This window comes from Tribolium castaneum, chromosome 2 (assembly GCF_031307605.1).
Source record: "Tribolium castaneum strain GA2 chromosome 2, icTriCast1.1, whole genome shotgun sequence".
Classification (NCBI taxonomy): domain Eukaryota; kingdom Metazoa; phylum Arthropoda; class Insecta; order Coleoptera; family Tenebrionidae; genus Tribolium; species Tribolium castaneum.
In genome coordinates this window covers 22352248-22372121 of record NC_087395.1, presented here as the reverse complement: position 1 = coordinate 22372121, position 19874 = coordinate 22352248, and the positions used below count along the sequence as shown (strand labels likewise).

Sequence of the window (19874 nt, the reverse complement as noted above, 5' to 3'; positions counted from 1 at the left end):
AAAAAGTTCAATTTGCTCTAATTGCGTGCCAACAAAACTTGTAATGATTTTATTGCAATAAATTTCGATGCTAGGATCAGATAATCGAAAGGGAGCATCGCAACACGACACCCTCACTCGAGTCGCTCAGATTTCCTCGTGTATGATGGCAGGAGGGCCGTCCAAAGCACCCAAATGAAATTAACGTCACGCGCACTTATTTTTAATTTAACTGTCGACAAAAAGAGTCCCTTTTGTGATTTTTTCGCCCGCGCGGGGTGCATTTGAGTGACAACAATGTGACACGGAGCCCATTACCAAAATGTAGTTTCGTGCCGTTATCGCGGAATGTTTACCGTGATTGCCAGTGTTTCGGACGTTTTATGCGCCATTATCAACCCTCACGGCACCATGACGCGCGGCGAGCTTATGAATTATCGCTAATGGATTTCGGTAGTTTAATTAAAAATTCAGATTGGAAAAACATCGTCTCGGATCTCTATAATTGGCTGTTGGGACATGACTGAGGGATAAATCAGGCGTACGCCCGTTTCTTATACAAAGAAAAGCGTAATTACGAAAAAATCCCTCCGTACAAAGGAGCTTATTCGGTGGCGTTCGGAGTTAATTGAGTCAAGAGGAGAGGGAACAATAAGATTGTATACGTTGATTCGAACGGGAACAAGTGACAAAAGGAGATTATCTCCAAACATCTCGCACCTACACCGCAACCCTCCGAGAGACTTTGTTTTAATTAGAACTTAAACTGCAATTTTCGAGCGTAACTTGGAGCGCAAGGGTAATCTCAACTTTTAAGTACCTGCGCCAGCTTTGTTAGCGATTATTGAAGCAGGTGCAGGGGGACCTGTACATCACATGCACCAGTTCACCTTTGTTAAACCCCGCTTTTGTACTCATTGTTTATTTTCAAAACTCTACAATAGTTGCAAAATTGTTCAGCACGTTACGCTGCGAATATTTAATCAAGCCCTACAAACAAACGAAAAAATGTATCATGTTGCGCGCCACATTTTAAACAGTTTTCCACCCAAACCCAAAATTTTGGAAAAAAAATTGAAAAAAAAATCAAATTGCCGGGTAGGCAACCAAGAATACTGTCGTGACGTCACGAGTCGATTACTCAGTGGTTGGGGCGTGCCTGCCCTTATAATTATCTCATTTATGTGATAAAATGGTGATATCAATGTACAAATCCGTGCTTATCTCGCTATGCTATCTGTCTGTGTTTGGTAAGTGCGTCCGTAACGGTTATCTAAATCCGTTACGCCGAGACATTTCGAGGTTATGTTTACGTTTTTGATTTCGCCCAACAGCCCCTGAAATCGACGCAAATTGCACGATACCGGTCATTCTCAGGGGGAAATGGTTCTCGCGTGAAAATAACGTTAATAACCATGTTGAAATCAACGATCGGATGATGACCGATCGGGGGGAGTGTGTGGACATCCAGGACCACTTCCATGTCAATTACACCATGCTTTTCAAGAACTACGACTGTTACACGTGTGTGAAAATAATCGTCCGCACTGTGAATGTCTTGGAGAAGATTGAAAGTAATCATTGCCTGGCCTTTGGTCCAGTTTCTGACCCTTTTTTCCAGCCCCGTGTTTCGCCGTGAAACACTACGACGCATCGGTGGACCGTGTGTGTCGCAATCTGGACAACAGTCAGCAAATTATAACGTTGTTTTCGGAAAATTACGTCCCGATTAACTGTCGGTCGTCGCTCGAAGGAGTCTGGAATTTTGCCTATCAGAACAGGTTTAAGTTCACGGGGGAGTGTCGCCATCCAGACGCCCAGATTAAGTCGTGCCAAACGGCCGGATCGCAGTTTTTGATTTCCAACCAAAAGTTCAACATCACGTACAAGAAGTGTCCCGGGATGACGGGGACCTTTGATGGGGGTAAACCGACACGCTTGATTAAAAAAATGTTTTAATTGTTTTTCCAGTCGTTGAGTATAGTTGTCTCGGGGCGTGGTTTGTTGGCAAAAACCACTACTTTGCCGTGGCCAACACAAAGGAGTCACGTGACGACGAGAAATTCCGCTGTTTGCTCAAAAATCGGGACGATGATTTGTACATTGGTGTCTCGATCACGGCCGAGTGTAACACCCTGAAGACCGTGGAGCAGAGCCCGGAGCGGTTGCACATATGGCCAAGTAAATAGCTATTATATACCAAGGGGGGAAAGACACGTATTTTCCCGAAGATGAATCAATCATCTAAGGGAGAAAAGAGACTTTCCTCGTATTTTTGTTTCTGTTTTTAACGCAGTTTTTAGTCAAGAGCGAGGTGGTGGAGCCCGGCTGCCGCCTCCCGCAGAACTTCACCGGCGAGTGGATCAACACGGCCAATATTGACGCCGACATAGTGATAAACGAGACTCACATCATCGAGACGTACTACCCGGACGAGGGTCGTTTCCGAAGGACGATTTACGTGTGCCGGGAACAAAGGGACACTCGCGTGATGATGGCGCGGTTAACAGTCGACGGCTGGTGAGTTGCGATAAGAAGAAGAGGGCGAACCAACACTGTTATTTCAGTCAGAAAGACTACGTCTGTTTCGACTTCGTCCCGCAGCACCACAACGTGATCAGGTACCGGAAGGGCATCGCCGTGATCAAAGACGACTTCCCCACGGTGTGCTCGTGGGTGCAGTTCCAGAACAAGGAGAAGTGGCGCTACGATTTGTACCTGAAGCGCAATCCTGTGCCGATCAAGTGCCCTCTCGCCGGAAAATTCAATTTCACTCAAAAGGGAGAAGTGCTTTTTGAAACACGGTAATATTCGCGTCGGGCGATATTGGCAATATGCACATTCCGTTTTTAGTATTTTGGGTGGTGTCACGCTCAGTCCACGCCCCAACACGTACTGCAAACAAAACATTTCCGATTTTTCGGTCTGTGATACCGAACAAAAAGAGATTGCAATTGACGAGAATTATTGCCTTTCGGTGGATCACCTGGGGCGGCCTGTCGATATTTACAGTGATCCCGATTATAAAATGAAATGTGTCGGCTTTTGGAAAGAGAATTTAAAATCGTATTTAATCACGTATGATGCGCTTGATCCCTATTCGAAGTATCGCTGTTGGGTGTATCAGCGCGCCGACTTGAACAGAATTTTAATGTCGCAAGGTTGGTAGTGATTGATGTGAAAATTTGCAGGAGATTGGCTTTCATTTCCAGCTATCGGGCCGTTCTGTGATTTGAAACAAGATGTGACTTCGTGGAATCACACGGAGGGCGCGGCTGTCGCCATAGAGATGCAAGAGTACGAGAGAGAACGTGAGTACTCTTTTTAATGCTTCATTTACCTAATAGTGTCAGAAGAAAATAGACAAAAACCCGTATTTTCTCCCGATACTATCAGTGGCGTAACGCTAAATTTGATACCTACTTGAAACGAAGCGTGGCGCTCGCTTTATCGGCTTTTTTATTTACATCGTGATATAACTTTGTTAACTTTTTCTCTATTGCGGAAATAGAGCACAAAAAGTGGCCGATTTCGGTCTGAATTACTTGATTATAAGCGATTTCGTTCGAAATTAAACTGTGCTGGCTGCACACATTTTGGGCATTTTGTTACGTCACTGCTTTGCACTTCGTGTGGAAAGTAATGTCGGGGCATTAATCAGGTGACCAATGTCCCATGCACTTTGACGACGGCAGCAATCCATGGCAGGAATCTGAAGACGTCGTCCAGGTTCTCACCTTTGGATTTTTAGGGACTGACTCGGGTGTTATTACCCAACCGTTTATTCTTTTATTTATCGGCGGTATAGCGATTCTACACATTTTGAGTTAATCGAGTAACTCAATTATTTTCTGGTGGCGGAGCGGGAAAAGCTCCATTCATCGTGTTATTTTTTCGATTGCCAACATTCTATCCAAGTGTTCGATTAGAAGATATTTACTCATTCCGTCTTTATTCATTGTAATTAGTGATAAAACTGTTTATGTGGCCTTGAATCGCCTTGAACTGTTATGCAATTTGCATCATTATGTAGTGTACAATTTTCATCTTTGTGACAATCGATCCGTCCATTTATTTGATATTTTATATTTTGATCCGTCCATTTATTTGATTTCTGTATTGTTTAGTGTTAAAGCAAATTTACTAACGATTGCGCACGATCATCATCACTCCGCTAATAGAAGTGTCATTTATCGTTAATAAATCGACGTTTTATACTTAATAGTGTTAAGTCAATTTGTAATATTTTGTATGGTCAGATTAAATATTTGTTGAGTACGTTGTGTTTGCGCCCTGGAAAGTGACTTTCAGGTGGTCGAAATGAGAAGTCATGGTTTTAAAATGGAGAGAGCTTTACTTGTGTAACATAGCTGACATGACACATAGTACCTATACATAAATGGGGCTGAGTATTACACCGACAGACATTATGAAATATATACAGATGTATAATCAGTAGGGGGTGGTGTCTTCCTACGTAAGGCATGACGAGGGTCGTGGAAAGGCAGAAAAATAAAACAAGAACGAGTAATGACTTAAACATAATGTACACTCCCAGGAACTTGCGGGGACAGGCTGCGCGCGAGCCCGGAGATTCAGTCAAAAGCGATGCAAACATAACAAACGCCGCGCCAGCGCGGGGTGGCCGACAGAGGACGCCAGCGTCCTACTGCCGCACGCGCCACCACTGCTGCACCTTCTCGGTCAGCTTCCGACAGAGGCCCAGCAGCCTCCGTCACATCGGAGCTTCCGCTTCGGCTTCTCCTTCGCCCTCTTCAAGGGTCACTTGGAAGCGGATGCCGGGCCGCTGCTGATCGGGCACGTCTTCGGCCGGCGGGCTCGGAGGAATGGCGCTCTGGTACCAGTCGCGGTTCTCTTCCAGCGTGTCGAGGATGTCCTGGGCGTCGGGGTGCACCAGGTCGGCCCACGTCTCCCACAGCGGGTGGACGATGTAGTCGATGAAGCCGACCTGGGACTTTTCGATCGTCGCCGAGTGTCGATCACACATCGGGCTGATGTCCATCTTCGCCTCGCGTTCTTTGTCGCCCTGCTGGAAGAACTCCTCCATCAACAAGTCAACCCAACGCTTGTACAAGGCCAGAGGTTTCGTCGGATTGCTCAGGTCGGCGCAGTGCACCAGGTTCTCCAACACTTGGATGCGGTCCGTGTAGTTGTCCAGCAACAGCACACCAGAACCGGCCACTTTTTTCGTCTCCACCATCGTCTTTAAATCCGCCAGCAGACTCATATGTTTTGACATGTCGGTACTTAGCACCATATCGATCACCATCTTCCTCAACGTCTGGCGCTGCTTCTTGTTCATATTTATAAAGATATCACAACCTTCGTTCTGGAGGAGTTTGAATGCCACCGCCAGGTGGTGGTTCTCCAAAACGCTTTCGTCGTTATACATAAGTGCCAACTCGGAACTCGAATTGATTAGAAATTGATTGGTCAGTCCGGGGTGGTCCACGTCGTGGATGCAAGCGGCGAAGAGCGCCGCAGTCACTTCCAAGGGAGTAAAAACCGACTCTAGAGCCGGCGTGTTCAGCAGCACGTGCGTGCTTTGGGTAACGTCCGCCGCGTGCAACGAATTATGAAACGGATTGTCCTTCACGTAATGATCCTCCAGCGTCATCATGAACGTTATGAACGTCTTCGGCGGAATCATCATCGATTTGAGAAGTTCCCTCGACGTGAAAGTCGTATAAGCCACGCAGGTGAGGGGTCGTCCGTTGCTCATTTCACCGATGCGGAATATATCAATGCCCCACCTGTCGATCTCGGCCAGGCATTTGCCGAGATCCTCCTCGAAGGGCGTCTCGACGCCGTGCTGCGGCAGACGTTCGCCAGTGAACGAATTGGTGTGACATAAAGGCTTTCGGTTCACCCCAGAAATCTGGGACATTGTCGAGTAGGGGCCGCGGGGACGCTCCTTTCGTTGCGTCCCCTTCGGCTGAGCCTCAGTGCCTTCATCGACGCGCAGCGACGGCAAATCCAACTCTTGTTGCTTATCTGCAACAAAAAAGTCACAAATTACGTTTTTGTCGCCAACTTCGCTCCATAGACTATTGTATCCAATTCCATTATCTCTCCGAACAATTGTCAAGAAGTTGAGTCAATGGAATACAGATACAATTTTTTGCGCCTGGAAAACTTACCGAGGAAAGTCGAACAGATATACTCAGATATCTGATTGCCGGATTTACTGGATTCGGAGAAGTGTGACAGTTCTTTGTTCAACATCCGTTTGAACTGGAACAAAATTCGATTTAGAACGGAATAATAAAATAATTTTAATACGGACAAGTTTTCGGCCCGTGATGGGCTGAAATGCATTGAAAAGCCCCGGCATTGTGAAGCGCGTCTGTTCTTTGCAAGTCCGTGGCGAAAAAGAACTCAAATCACCCACACGATGCCTCAAAGTCTCCCCAAATAAATTTAAAGCCGTTTCAACACGAGAACAATGCTTTTACGTAATTATTTAATTAATTTAATCCCTGGACAAACAGAGCGATTAATTTATGTGGACGTTGTTTGTGATAGTTTCCAGATTATAGGACTGAAACGCTCGGATGCCAACAGAGAACAAAAACGGAACATCACAAGATTTTTATTGCTCTTTTGATCGTAATAGCGGGTCTATTAGTAAGCTCGTTAAAGAGATTAAATTTTGTTTGATAAAGCTTAAACGATCGGATTTGATCCGGTCGCGAGCTTTCGGGTTTATTTATAAACATTCGATTGAGATAAGACAAATCTATATGCAGCTGTACGAAGAAGACATGCTTGGAGCAAGTGTTATTGACGTAGGCTACTATCTTGTTATTTTTTCTTCGCGCCTATTCCGATAGCGAGCAATTATTGGCAATAACATTTGTTAATGTCACGATGGTAGACCGTGTTAACAATCAAACCGAAGAATTTATTTATAGAAAATTACTAAAGGGTTAAACGAGATATCAGACGGATCCGCGTGACCACCACGAAAAAATTAAGGTAAGTAAATAATTTTCAGGTGGATTCACCTGTAATAAATTTCGGTACAACGACCTCTGAAGTTTCGAAGTAATGATTAAATATTTACCTTAATTTCGGCAATTGCCGCGGTGATAGCAATATCCGCCATGATATTCATCCAGGGCAGATTATCAAACAATTTTTCAGAATGGGGTGGGATTCTGTCAGCCGCGAGGATTTCGTCCTGAGACAGTGCTTTAGTCAACACCCTTTTGCGGGCTTTCGGATTTTCATCCGAGGATAACATCGTAGCAATCCACGGTCACTATCACCCGCTTGTCTCTTGTTACAACAACACAAAGCTCACTTCGCTCTAGGCTTAAAGCTCGAATATGTTATTCACGACTCTACGCCTAGCTTGCGACTAAGTTCAACGATTAAGCGCGAATTCTTAAATAGGATTCGGCCGCGCCGCCTACTGCGTTTTCCGATTATACGTGTCGCGCTTCGCGTTCGGACTATTGTTGACTCATTGAATGTGTGTCATTTTCGTCGCAACGTTGCCCAGATTATTTTATATGGATCGTTTCTGTGTTATCAGGTGCAAATATTACGCTAGACGTCGAGATAATTTCGGCGATTTGGCGTTTTGTTTATTTATTGTTTATCCAATTATTTTTGAGTGTTTTCAATCTTTTTGGGGCGAGGATTAGGGCTTTCAGGACATATGGCGATTATTTTTACGTTATTGTCATTTCAAGACCTAGTTCTGAATTACCTAAATCGGATCGTTTCTGACGAACCTTGGGGTAAAAATAACAGGATTAATAAAAAATTCATTTATACGTGACGTAGTCACTACTATAATGGATGGCTTGTATTTTCCACAACACGGAAAAAAGCAACAACAATTGTACAGGGTAAACATAAAAAACATGTTAATCGGTCTAATAAATTATACGCTATTCCACCGGAGACAATGGCGAAGTCGATCCCGCTGGTAAATTATGATCGATTTAGAAAGATTAAACCTGTGGAGTTGAACGCAGCTCGTTGAACATTAAGCAGACCTTGGCGTTTTTGACGGACATAAATACGGTGGAATTTCGTAAACTTACGGAAAAATGTAATCTGTCCGTCGCCACGTCTCGATATTTTTTTCAAGTCTGGAGAATATTGAATAAAACGAGTTTAAAATGACGCTCAAATCGACATTACCAATTCAAAGCTTTGCTATCTCCCTTGTTACCTGATTCGATTGATACTTGTTTATTTCGAGTCTCTTTACGAAAGAATGACTCGTTCTCTTGTGAATGGCAGTTCCCGGTTTTGTTTTAGTTTTTCCCGTCTTTGTTTCCACATTACGACTTTTCCGCGCGTTTGTCCGCATTTTTCTATTTTTAGTAAGAAAATACAATTACCGAACGCGGAAGCATACTCAAAGTAAACAAAGGCGTCCGCTCTCGGCATGTAAATTCAGTTTTTTAGCATCACTTACGTAATTTTTATTAAATTACATAGAGCGAATGAAGTTTAATGAAGGAAATGTCACATGAACCCATTAACACCTCGTCAATGTCAACGGACATGCAGTTGGGATTTTTTATTGTAATATAGTTCCATTTTTCCGCGACCTATCGACAGGCTTGTACATGCGATTAATAATTCTATCACGCTACCGCCGTGACGTCAATTTCTCCCTCACCACACCCTCTGCAACCGCCTGCGCCCGTTCGTTCGAATTCGCTCCAATCTGAATAATCGGATCCATTAAGTGCCTTCACCTCGCTTTAACTAAGACAACAAATTATGCAAATTAACGGAAGCCACGCGTGACCGTCGAAAACATTTTAAAAAGCGTTTGCGAAACAAAACCGCGACAATCCAACTTTCGAATTTCCTGCGATTCGATTCCCATGTTCAACGAAATTTGCGTCAGTTCACCCCAAAAGGTGAACGCCCAAAGACGTCCTCTGGGTCTATTTGCATTCGCCAATCGAGGATGGTGGCGGTTTTCGGCTAGGAATTTTTCGACTTCCTTATCTTTCGCACTGTTGCTCATTGGTCCAAACGACCTCAATTTTTATATTACTCTATTAAATAACCGTGTTTTGAGATGGGGCCGCGCATATGCATACAAAGCAATCTGACAATGACGCATTGATAAGCTATTTTTTCCCATTTTCGTCAAGATTAATTTTATTGTACCGCAGTGTTTACGAAAAATTGACCGACTTTCGCCTAATTACGCCCACAAATTGTTATGGCAAATATTTGATGCGATAGCCGGTGATTCTTTGAAAATATAACTAGTTTGTGATGCAAATCGACCTCCTTTAACGTCGTAAATATTTGCGAGTAGTAAAAGGCAAGACAAGTGTGAGCCCTCTCGGTTATGTAACAGGCCGATCAATTATTGGCTGTAATCACGTGGGCACGAGCAATTTCCTAGATGAATCGAGAGGAATCTTGTTGGAAATAATAATAGTGTCGACTCTCTGAATTAATTCACGTCATATTCAGGAACACTGTATATTTTCGCGTATAATAATAGTTCCTTTATATTATTATAATGTACGATAGACGTAAATGCTGTAAAAATAGAGGCGCGAAACAAAGCTCTGTGTTCGAAGAGAAAGTCGATTTTGGTGCGAAAAGAAAAAATCCGGATGTTTATTATTTCGTTGAGAAACAATGAATGAAATATGTCCGATCAAGGTTCTAACGTAATAAAATCGACCATAGAGGGAAAAATCCACGTTCACATTCAGTGACGACAAACCTAACGATCATACGTCACCCACTTTGTCTGCAATCCGCAGATTTCTCTCAAGATCCAATTGTAAATATTTTTTGCGATTTTAAACTATGCAAGGTCTCCCGCAAAACAATAACATAAATTTAGCCGTCGCTTCTCCGCGTTTTTGGCCCCGCTTTGTTTACAGAAAAAAATGTGAAAGGTTAATTATCTGATTAAGTTCAGGATCCACTGCAACCGATTTTCGGATTTCGGTACAGAACCAGCTTTATTAAAAGATTTAATCTGCTCTGATTTCTATTCAATGTTTGTTCGAGTTTGTTGAAAAAGCTCGTCGTTGAAAAGTTTGATTTCCGATCACGAATAGTTTTAAAAGGACGACTTTGGTTTACTGGGAAGATAGACGTTCGCTTGTCAAAGCTCGGGTCGGAGTCTGTTGAGCTTTGAAATCGTCTTGGAGTTTAGTCCGTAAACAACGGCCTCAGAAAAGAGATTGAGAGTCCTTCTAATAAAAACTTCCCTTAATGTAATTTTTATCGATCGCATAATTTTTTCCGAAATGGGAACTGATCACCTGCCTTCCGTTTTCATCGCGATGATTCAGAAAAACTCCAATTATAATCGAATTTGTCCATTAACGTCACTTTATTTTACGGATTTTTTTATTAATGGCTTGTGGTCGGGAGCGCTGGTACTTCCTGATAAGCCTTTAATTGGAAAATCCTTAATTTCAATTAAGAAAGCATCGCGAAATTTCCAAGGCAATTGTAGTTTGGCGAAACAAATTACCATAACTAGCGAGCATCATACATCATTGCTCAATCATTATTATTAACGCGGACAACCATGACAATGACAGATAATTAGGTAGGAATAGAGTTCCTATAAAGTTCCCAATAAAGGAACTCTAGGTAGGAACGTAGAAAAATTACCAAGTGAATCATTTGAAAACCAAAATTGTGATTTCTCCGATAAAGCGAAACAACAATAAAATAATTGGGACATAAACTATTCCGTCATCGAATAAACTGGGAGATTTATAGTGGAACCCATTTAAGCCAATTTGTGTACTTTATCTACGTAATTAATTGGGCACAAGGAGAGAACACGTTCGTGGAATGGAACTGTTGAATTTACACGAACTCTGGACCCGAGCATAATTTTGTCTTCCCCAGATCTAAGGGAAATTTTCACGCCACTTTTCCTCGAAGTCCACGAATGCATCCTCTCACGTACTAGCAATTCGCCAGACGCTAACGAAAACAATTTAACAAATGACTATTAATAACACCGGCAGAATTCGAAGATAAGCGCGAAATGTGGGACAGGAAAATCATTAATAACCAGCTTTTTCCCCCGAAAAAACCTGGACCGGTTCAACAACCCCGAACCCGGTCCAAATTTCAAAAAGACTTGCAACACAATTTACGCTTCGTTGAGTGTTTTCGTGTTTTTAAAATCTATTTCTGTCGAAAATTGTCACATTTCAATACAAACAAAACATCAAATATTTATATTCAGCTGGGTAATCGCGATTAAATTATTGTATTTACTGCTGCTAAAAATACTTCCTTCTTTGCTCATCTTAATTAGGAGCAAAAGTCAGGGTTTTATGATTTTATCGGCACCTTTAACCCGATCGAGGAGTTCTGGAGTCTGGAATCGCTTCTTTTCTCTGCTAGACTGAACGTCGACTTAATGATTTTTTATCAGAATTCATTCTTTTCCGCTCAAGCATTATGACTAACAAAATCTGATTCACATCACACGACTCACTAAGCCAATCTTAGTGTTTCCACATTTCAGCGAAAGGTCGCCTGAAATTTTCATTTTCAGCTGAACATTGTGTACTCTTATCACTCGCGACAAAGCGCCTAGATTGCGGATGGATTGCAGAAACTTCTGTCACGTGTAGCTATAAATTTTCATAAATCACAACTGATGTTACAGCTAATATTTGCTGTGTGTGTGTAATGTAACGCGAAAAAATTCACGCGAAAAACGGGATTTTTGAATGACGAAGGGTCATAATTTCTTGACTAATTGTGCAAACGATGAATAAGTTATAAATTTCGCGGCTATGTGGTGGACACAGAAACGTGGCCAAATTTTTGAAATTTACAAGCATCCCGAGGTCGGTTTTTCCGCAAAATGTAAAGGTCGTCTGTTTGAACTTTAAAAGACACTAAATCTCGAAATAGACCGCTGAAAACTTGCCAGATATCAAACGATTTTTGTTTATAATAACTGTAGCATTGCATAACTTTGGTTACCTTCGAACTATTTTTCTAGATTTATTATCACTAATTGTACAAGGATTCGAGCGCGGAAATATTTTTCTAAAAGAAAACACTACAGGTTTTGCCTTCAAATTACTAGGCACATTAATAAGATTTGGTCCTGAAAACACAACGTCTTTCAGGTTCGGAAAAAACTCATTAATCCTTGTTTCCGGCGTAATGTGATAACGTGGCAACTGGAATCATTTTAATAACGGAAAAATTCGTCTAATTCAACGTCAGAATGAATTACTGCCGCTAAATATTGATGGTTTACGCCAGAAATAGCTCCATGTAATGTAAAAATAAATTCGAGAGTACCTACAAAATTTTAATATGTTGTATTGGGCCGAATTGCGAGCTTTCCATCACAACTAAACCAATTATTACAGGATTACGAATTCATTTCGACAATAGTAGCCAAAATGAACATTTCTATTGCCAGTCGACAATCATCAAATTTCGCTGAAAATACAGTTATTTATGATATTCGCCAGATTTTTTAAATAAATATACAATCACAGCCTTCCAAACGATATTACGGACAATATTTTCGTTTAATTTGCTTTTTTCTGAAACCTATTTATAAATCATTTTTAGAACAAGAGTGTTCCAAAATCAAATCAGGTTTACGAGGAACCACTTGCTTTTGATTCCAAGCCAAAAGATTTTCGCGGAAGTAATCAAAATTTTCAACACGATTCTTTTTACAACAAACCGCCGTTTATAGTTAATTACAGCGAATTAATCAAAATTAAAATTCGGCGCCACGTATCCAACACAAATCAAAATTCGGAGATTTTTCTTGTTTCATTTTTAAAATGGTTGTCGATAAATATTTCGCAGGCAAGATCTAGGCGGGGTTAAAAGGATATTTAAAAAATTCAGTATATAGCACGACCCTAACTGTCCAATGACTTATTTATTTTTTCCGTTCGTGCAAAATAAAAGATTTATTGAAACAGCAGGCAAGTTTCGAGTAATTCTAAAAGTTAGTCACGTCGGTTTTGTGCTTTTATTCGAAAATTCGTTAATTTCAACGTTCAGCGCTTGAAATGTTTTATTTTATGATTTCCAGTGCAAATATTTGCGTTCATCAGCCATTGTCGCGTACGCCCCAATTCCCTCCGACCCAAATTTGCCAGAGTTCACCTTCACAATGAAAAACGATCGTAATTAACACGAAATACCTGTCGGAACGGTATAAACAACTCCTAATGGTTTGTGTATGCACGAGAAAAGCCACCCGTTTTGATCAAAATCTGGCAAAGTGTGTGCTACAGAAGCATAATCAAAACATGTTTTACAAAGTTTAAAAGTGCTGCGGGTGCATTTATTCAAATAAACAATTATCGTTTTTATCAGCACTTGATCGCCACTTAATCAAACACGACAAACGTTTTTAACGATGAAATTCCGAAAAGAGTCGGATTGACAAGAGGGGCACGTGGGTTTTGTATAAAACTCACCTTAAGTGACGCCATGTCGGAGACGGACCGATGGGTTTGGATGGTCTCGAGTTGGTCCAAACACCAATCGAGCTCTTCCATCGTCTCCATGGCCATTTTCATGTAAGCTTCATCTGGGAAAAAAATTCAAGTTCAAAAACATACAAATTATGATAAAACAGACATTGTTTATGGTTTTTGGCACCTGGCGGAATAATGTGCTTTATCAGACGAAAACAAAATCAAAAAACACAAGTTAATCTAAAGCTATAATCAAATTTCACCGAATTTTCGATAATGAATTACATAAAACAAATTTCAAGGAATATGGCGTAATTAAGCTGTAGGACATGATCATGGGAAATGTGTCAACTGTTTGTGGAAAGGCAATGATGAATGTCGACAAATAAAGAAAACAGGAATTTGTCGCTGAAAAAATCTTTTTATGGCTTGCAAAACATGAGAAAATTACTGGCTTTATATAATTATTATAATTTGAGTCCATCCACCCACGAGTGCAACCCGTCGATATGTAAATCACGCTCCACGTGCAAAATTAATTATCATAATGCAAAAATTAAATGTTTGTTTTCCACTCTCCCAATTCGTTTATTTATTAACTCCGAATGGAGAAGAATCGTGGGTTTCCTCGTTGCGATGCCATTAGTCCAATTTATTCGAGCGAAAAATAAACCAGATCGGGGTGAACATTGTCTTTCGATTCTCTTTAATAATAAATTAGCGAGAGGTCAACGTTTCGACCGATCATCACCCGTGACGTCAACGAATATTTTCTACAAGATCTACAACTCGATTATCGGAATTGCTTTAAAAATAATCGGATAAATCCGGTTTGCCAATTTATGGTCAAAAGACAAAATTGATTACAAATCACGTGCTTAATTCATGTTGCGAAATAAAAATATATCTCGTCAAGTGTAAACAAACGATTACTACTAACCTCCAGGCACAAGATTTCTTGGTTGAGGGGTGGCGGACGTCGCTGCTCCCGAAGAACGGCGAGACCTGAAACAGCATATTTACGTTGCAAATCGGTTTATGGCCAACCACAAATCAACCACCGGTTGATTTGTGGTTTTTCGGCGGCTCGCACTCACTTGTTGGTGGGCACGTTGGTAAGACATTGGAAATTGTTGCGTACGCTGCGCAAACTGGCAAGAATTTGTGCGAACGGTGTGACAATAAGATCTTCTCCATGACTGAAAAAGAGAAAAATAGGAAACAAATGAAACGACTCGCTGGAGAGCTTTTTCCTGCACAAACAACCACTCTATTAATGGGAGAGCAAACTAATTCCCAACACTAATCAAAATAACCTTCCACCCCCATATTTTGATTCGGTTTTAATTTGCCTTAACCGCCTCGCGTCTTGAGTCAATTCTCTTTTCCCCCATCCCGCAACGTTCGAATTCCTTCGGCATATTTCAGTTTGAGCAGATGTAATATTCATCCCCGTCACATATCTGTAGTGGTGGAGAGGTCCTTTTCCCCGTACTTGTTTTGAATCTGCAGCCGTTGCCATGCCAACCGCCCGTTTCAGCGAACAAGCTGAAAAGCGCTTCAGAGACGGCTCGTCTCGTTTATTTATTACAAACAAGCGACCGAACTAGCAAAAAACCGACCCGGGACCGTTCAATCAAAAACCGACAAAACATCGGCATTGTGGTCGAGCACGTTCGAGGCGATAAAACGTCGAAAATCATCGTTGACGTTTTTTCAAGCCATCGACGGCACACGCCACTGTCCGAAAGCTCGCTCCTGGAATATGAATAGAGCCGTTTAGAGCGGCAGCAGTAAATATCAATGAGTGTACAACGTCGATGAGGATCGTTAGTTGAATGCGAGTCGGCCATAATTAAAAGTCCGGGCTCCCGGCTCCGGGCGAGGTCAAGGAGCTTTTTCTAATCAAGCTTCCGGGAATATAAGGAGAGGAAAAACCTAGGGCACTCCTATTGTCCGGCTCTTCGAATTAAGACAAGAGCTTTATCGATTCAATACCGGTTATTAGTTTTAACAACCTGTGTAATTATTATCCGGCGAGCTTTTGCGTTGACGAGTGCCTATAGTTACGAGAGCTAGTCTGTGGTAAAGGTAATACGTTTTGATGGCTCGTTCGAAAGCAATTAATCTTAAATTTCAAAATATAGCTGCCAGGAACAGCAATTATGATAGTTTGTGTTGTTTAGCTTGTTTGTGAAATTGAGAGGAAGATGGGATCGTTCAGTTTCCACAAACTCGTCTTTGCTGATGTAACAATTCGAACGAAATTTCCTACTTAAAACGCTGTTTCATCGACAAATCCTCGGCACCGTGCTCCGCTATTAACTGAAGAGCGTCTTGCCCTTTATTATTTAAATAACACGATTTTCAACGCTTAACCTGCCAAAATGCAAATTATTAATTATCATGTTGACTTCCTCTGCCGAGCCAAAATCCCGCAAGCAGTTTTGTTCCAATTTTTGTTTTTGTTTCAACCGAGGAAAACAACAAACTCTGACTAGACAAAAACGCTCCTTTAATCAATTTCGTTCCAGTCTGTAAACTCAACTTTTAACGAACAACTGATAGTGACGCCTTACTGTTCAAACAGTGGCCGATTTACCGTTCTTTTTTCGAGGTAAATCGCCAAACACGGGACAATCCGACCGATCGGTGATAATGAAATTAGCAATTAAAGGCCGTGATACTTTTCCATCTGTTGTTTTCGGAGAAACGACTTGGCAACAGTCGCTGGTTACCCCTATTTTTATCGAGGGAAGAATCATTTTTCTCACAAGAAACGACGGACAAGGATGCTCTGTCGGCGCACTTGCGCTCATTTCAAAATTAGCAGCTTTCATCAGAACGCTTCTCCTCGACTCAAATTTTCGGCTGATTGCAGGTGGCGACAATATTTCCAAGTTCATATAAATTACAATCCCGATTTCTCGCAAGCCACGTAAAAATATCACTGATAGCGGTTTTTGGCAGCCGGTCTAGTGACGCATTCGCGTCAAAATCTCTTGTTTGTTTTGCTAAATTATTTGTCTCGTGTGCTTTGCCAAAAAAGCATTGTTTTTTCTAATTTTCTTGGAAGTATCCCCAACTATGAATTTTTTATTGGAAAATGACGTAGAGATAACGAATGGGATAATGGATACGTTCCAGCATGAATGAATGTCATAACTCAGATATAAATGGCAACAACCCTGCCACCATTTATTATGAACTCATAAACATGTGACACTCATATAATCGCATTTGAGGCGAAACTGTGCTTGAACGAGAAGTGAATCTCCTCCTCGTCTTGAAGCCAATTTACTCGTTCAGCCTTTCACGTTTTTACTTGATTTAAACACAAAATGTTTATATAAATAAATTGAAACATCTGCAATCGCTCAAATTCTCCAATTCTAAAACCAAATATCGGTAGTTTTAAAAATAAGCCGGGATAATAGTGTTTGTTTTTCTTGTAAAAATAGCATAAAAAGCTAAAATAAAACCGCTATAAAAATTCGCGTCCAAAGTAATGCGCCGCTTGCTGTCGCAAGACAAAAGGATTCTGGTTATCCTGCGGCACGGTTAGGTGTGGTGCAGGCAACCAGCAATACCGCACCGGATTCGGGCGCCTGTTATTAGCATCGTTATGTGTATCAGGTTGCTGTGTGTCTTTGTCGTAAAAAGTCGTGAATGTCGTCGATATTCGGGGATCAACTTACAAATCCCTTTTGGTCCTTTCGTGCCAGAACTTGTCCCAGAAGGAGGTGCGATGTTTGATCCTTAACACTGAGGTAGATAGGGTTCGCGGTAAGGCGGGGTGTTCCGGTTGGGGCGAGGCCATCAGCAGTGACGGGCTGGAGCAATTTCCTAGGGACGAGCGGGACAAGGAGCCCCTCTGCGTCGAGGCTTTCCTGGATGTCGGGGGGGATTCAGGGGTCGAGGGGGTCGAATCGTTCTCCGGAGAGGCCAGATTGAAATGTTTTAACACACGTCAGACCATCACTGACACTTGACTAAGTGTCCCGTCTTTTCCCGCGCACTAACCCATTATGGGTGCGATTCAGCGGTGCCGGCCCATGACTGGAGATGGTTTTACGAAAAGGGACGTGCGGCACGGCCTCAGCAGGAATAACGATAACATCCTGGAAACGTTATCTGGTTATTCTTTTATCTGGCGACCGGTCTAATCCGGAAGATACACAATCGATAAAGTGGCAGACATGGGGAAATTGCCAATAATACGACGCGCGTTTACCAATGAGTATTATTAGAAGATTAGAGAGCGTCGAATTGTGATCGAATGATGGAGATCGCCAAAGGGTAACGCAGCGAAAAACCTCGCCTTATGATGATGACGGGGAAAAAACTTGAAATTTCCGCAATTCGCGACTTCAATTTCCTGGTAATAAGGAAGGGTCATTGTGCCGTGACTTTATTAAGATTTCAATTTTCTCCCGAGCGACAATAAATGCAACAATTGCTGTTCTATGCAACATTTTCGTGGAAATTAATGTGAGCTTTACCATAACACTTGCATTTATAATTAAATTACATAATCAGAGAATTTACCTAAACAGGATTTCGATAACACTCGAGAGATTTTACAAAAAGTAACCCTAAGCCATAATCGATAGACGGTATAATAATTCTCCAAATAGAATTTGAGCTGTGGTGAGACCACTTCACTTCGGGATACATAATTGATCGATTAATGAAATGAAATTTACGAGAATGTGATAACATGAGTGGAGAAAGGCACTAGCTTCTAGTTCAAATCGTTTTTTTTTGTCTCCAATTTAATAGACAAAACGTGACTATCCATAAGCGATACATTTATACCTTTTACCGGTGCTAGATTAATCATGAAGCTAAAAATAAGCCAAAAATTATTACTTGATTACATGCCATTACTTCAGGGATATTAATCATATAAATTTTACGATTCATTCTTGTTGAACTAAGCACCAGATTGGTCAGTAATTCCTTCCCAACAAATTGCTCGCAGTATTTCTTGCGACTTGCGACGAATTTTTAGCCTTACAAAAATTAACTTATTCACGTGACCCAACCTTATCAACGACAATTGTTATTCAAACAACGTCACCTAGGGCATAGAAAAAGTAATAAAAATGAATGAGAATGACGGCACTTATCACTCGACACATTATTGCTTCCGACTCATATACGACTAACTTTCTGATTTCTTCAATTGGAATAAAAATCGATTAAACCCAACGTCTTCTAATTTTCTCCAATACCCAGAGCGAATTTTTTTAATTAGAAAAAATCCCGCCATTCAGCTTTTATACGCGGATTACGAAGTCTCGATAGGTTTTTCGTTTTTCCTTTCGCGAAAAGAAATGCGAGCGATGGAAATGTGAAAAGTTGAAAATACGCTAGTTCCCGGATTTCTTCAAAACGACTATAAAAAAACACAACAATTAGAGTTGAGTTTTATGTTACTTCCAGGGTAGCCGACTCTGAAACAAAGTAATTATCTTCATCCTCTTTAACCTCCTTATTTTTAGAGTGTTGACGTCACGTGGCCCGTTTCCTAGACAATATCATTTTCGCCGTAGAGCCGTACTACCACTATACGAAAACTTGGCCATTTAAACCCGAGTGTTTATGTGACAAACAATTATCTTACATCCACTCGAACCGTCAAATGACACAGTTAATTGAATTTTTTATGACATCTAGTTTCGCGAGAGCAGCATCACGTGAATTTAAATGATTATTTAAACCGGACTGTAATTTTCGGAGTCGTACCTCGACCATTTATTTTAATTTTTTGTTCTCAAATACGTGGAATATCGGCGAAAATCGATCGAGCTGGCTCGATTCACGCGGGTGGTGTTTTCGGTCAATTTTGGTGGCGATTTTCGCGTTCATGCGAATTAACATTGATAATTTTTACGCGAAACACGTGTTGGAATTGCTCGATAATGGCACGTCTGACACACCTTCGGTTTTACATTTTCGTATAAATTAATAAGAAAAACCTTACGCAACCACAACAATAACGATTCGTTGCCGTTACGCACGAGGAGAATAATTCATCATCTCGGATCGACGGCGACACTGTCCATCTTTTTACTGAACACAACCCACACTCACCGTCTGTACCGAACAAATGTGTGTTTTTAATTGAATTACGCTGGCGCGGTTACGCAATAATAAACATAAACAAATCGTGAATTATGGGGACAATAACGACAATTTACATTTGCGCCGTCGAGTTCGAACGCGCCGGAGTTCGAATCGACACTGACGGACCGGAGTTTGTCTTCGAAGCGGCGGGGGTGGGGACATCCCCTATGGCTTTCGGAGCGCGACCCATTCACGAAAACCGCGATTCGAGAGGGTGTTCACCGGAATTTTCACGCGTTCCAGGAGACGGCCTCCATTTCTAATTAAATAACCACTTTTCGCGTCATGATCACGATT

The 19874-nt window shown here is 41.5% G+C and overlaps 2 protein-coding genes across 19 annotated transcripts in view; one reads left to right on the top strand and one right to left on the bottom strand.

Annotated features, from left to right (window-relative positions):
- The first annotated feature begins 1070 nt into the window (after window positions 1-1070).
- Window positions 1071-19874, top strand: part of udt (undicht) — a 40491-nt gene continuing 21687 nt past the window's right edge. For 2 of the 3 annotated variants that reach the window (XR_010332907.1, XM_064354644.1), the window contains exons 1-8: window positions 1071-1229; window positions 1314-1553; window positions 1601-1903; window positions 1951-2160; window positions 2283-2499; window positions 2547-2783; window positions 2833-3140; window positions 3192-3290. Coding sequence is in view for 2 of the 3 variants with exons in the window: in XM_064354644.1 (XP_064210714.1) it covers window positions 1172-1229; window positions 1314-1553; window positions 1601-1903; window positions 1951-2160; window positions 2283-2499; window positions 2547-2783; window positions 2833-3140; window positions 3192-3290 (1672 nt within the window). In the remaining variant the exon portion in view is untranslated. Of the gene's footprint in view, window positions 1230-1313; window positions 1554-1600; window positions 1904-1950; window positions 2161-2282; window positions 2500-2546; window positions 2784-2832; window positions 3141-3191; window positions 3291-3640; window positions 4258-19874 lie in introns of those variants that run through there. The other variant, XM_969070.4, reaches the window with a different exon arrangement.
- dnc (dunce) overlaps window positions 4314-19874 on the bottom strand; it is an 88365-nt gene continuing 72804 nt past the window's right edge. For 15 of the 16 annotated variants that reach the window (XM_008199845.3, XM_008199846.3, XM_008199848.3 and 12 more), the window contains 5 exons: window positions 14543-14644; window positions 14386-14450; window positions 13446-13558; window positions 6141-6234; window positions 4314-5994 (listed from right to left, as the gene is read on the bottom strand). In XM_008199845.3, coding sequence (XP_008198067.1) covers window positions 4715-5994; window positions 6141-6234; window positions 13446-13558; window positions 14386-14450; window positions 14543-14644 — 1654 coding nt within the window. In that variant the 3' untranslated portion in view covers window positions 4314-4714. Of the gene's footprint in view, window positions 5995-6140; window positions 6235-13445; window positions 13559-14385; window positions 14451-14542; window positions 14645-17143; window positions 17567-19434; window positions 19693-19874 lie in introns of those variants that run through there. The other variant, XM_015983604.2, reaches the window with a different exon arrangement.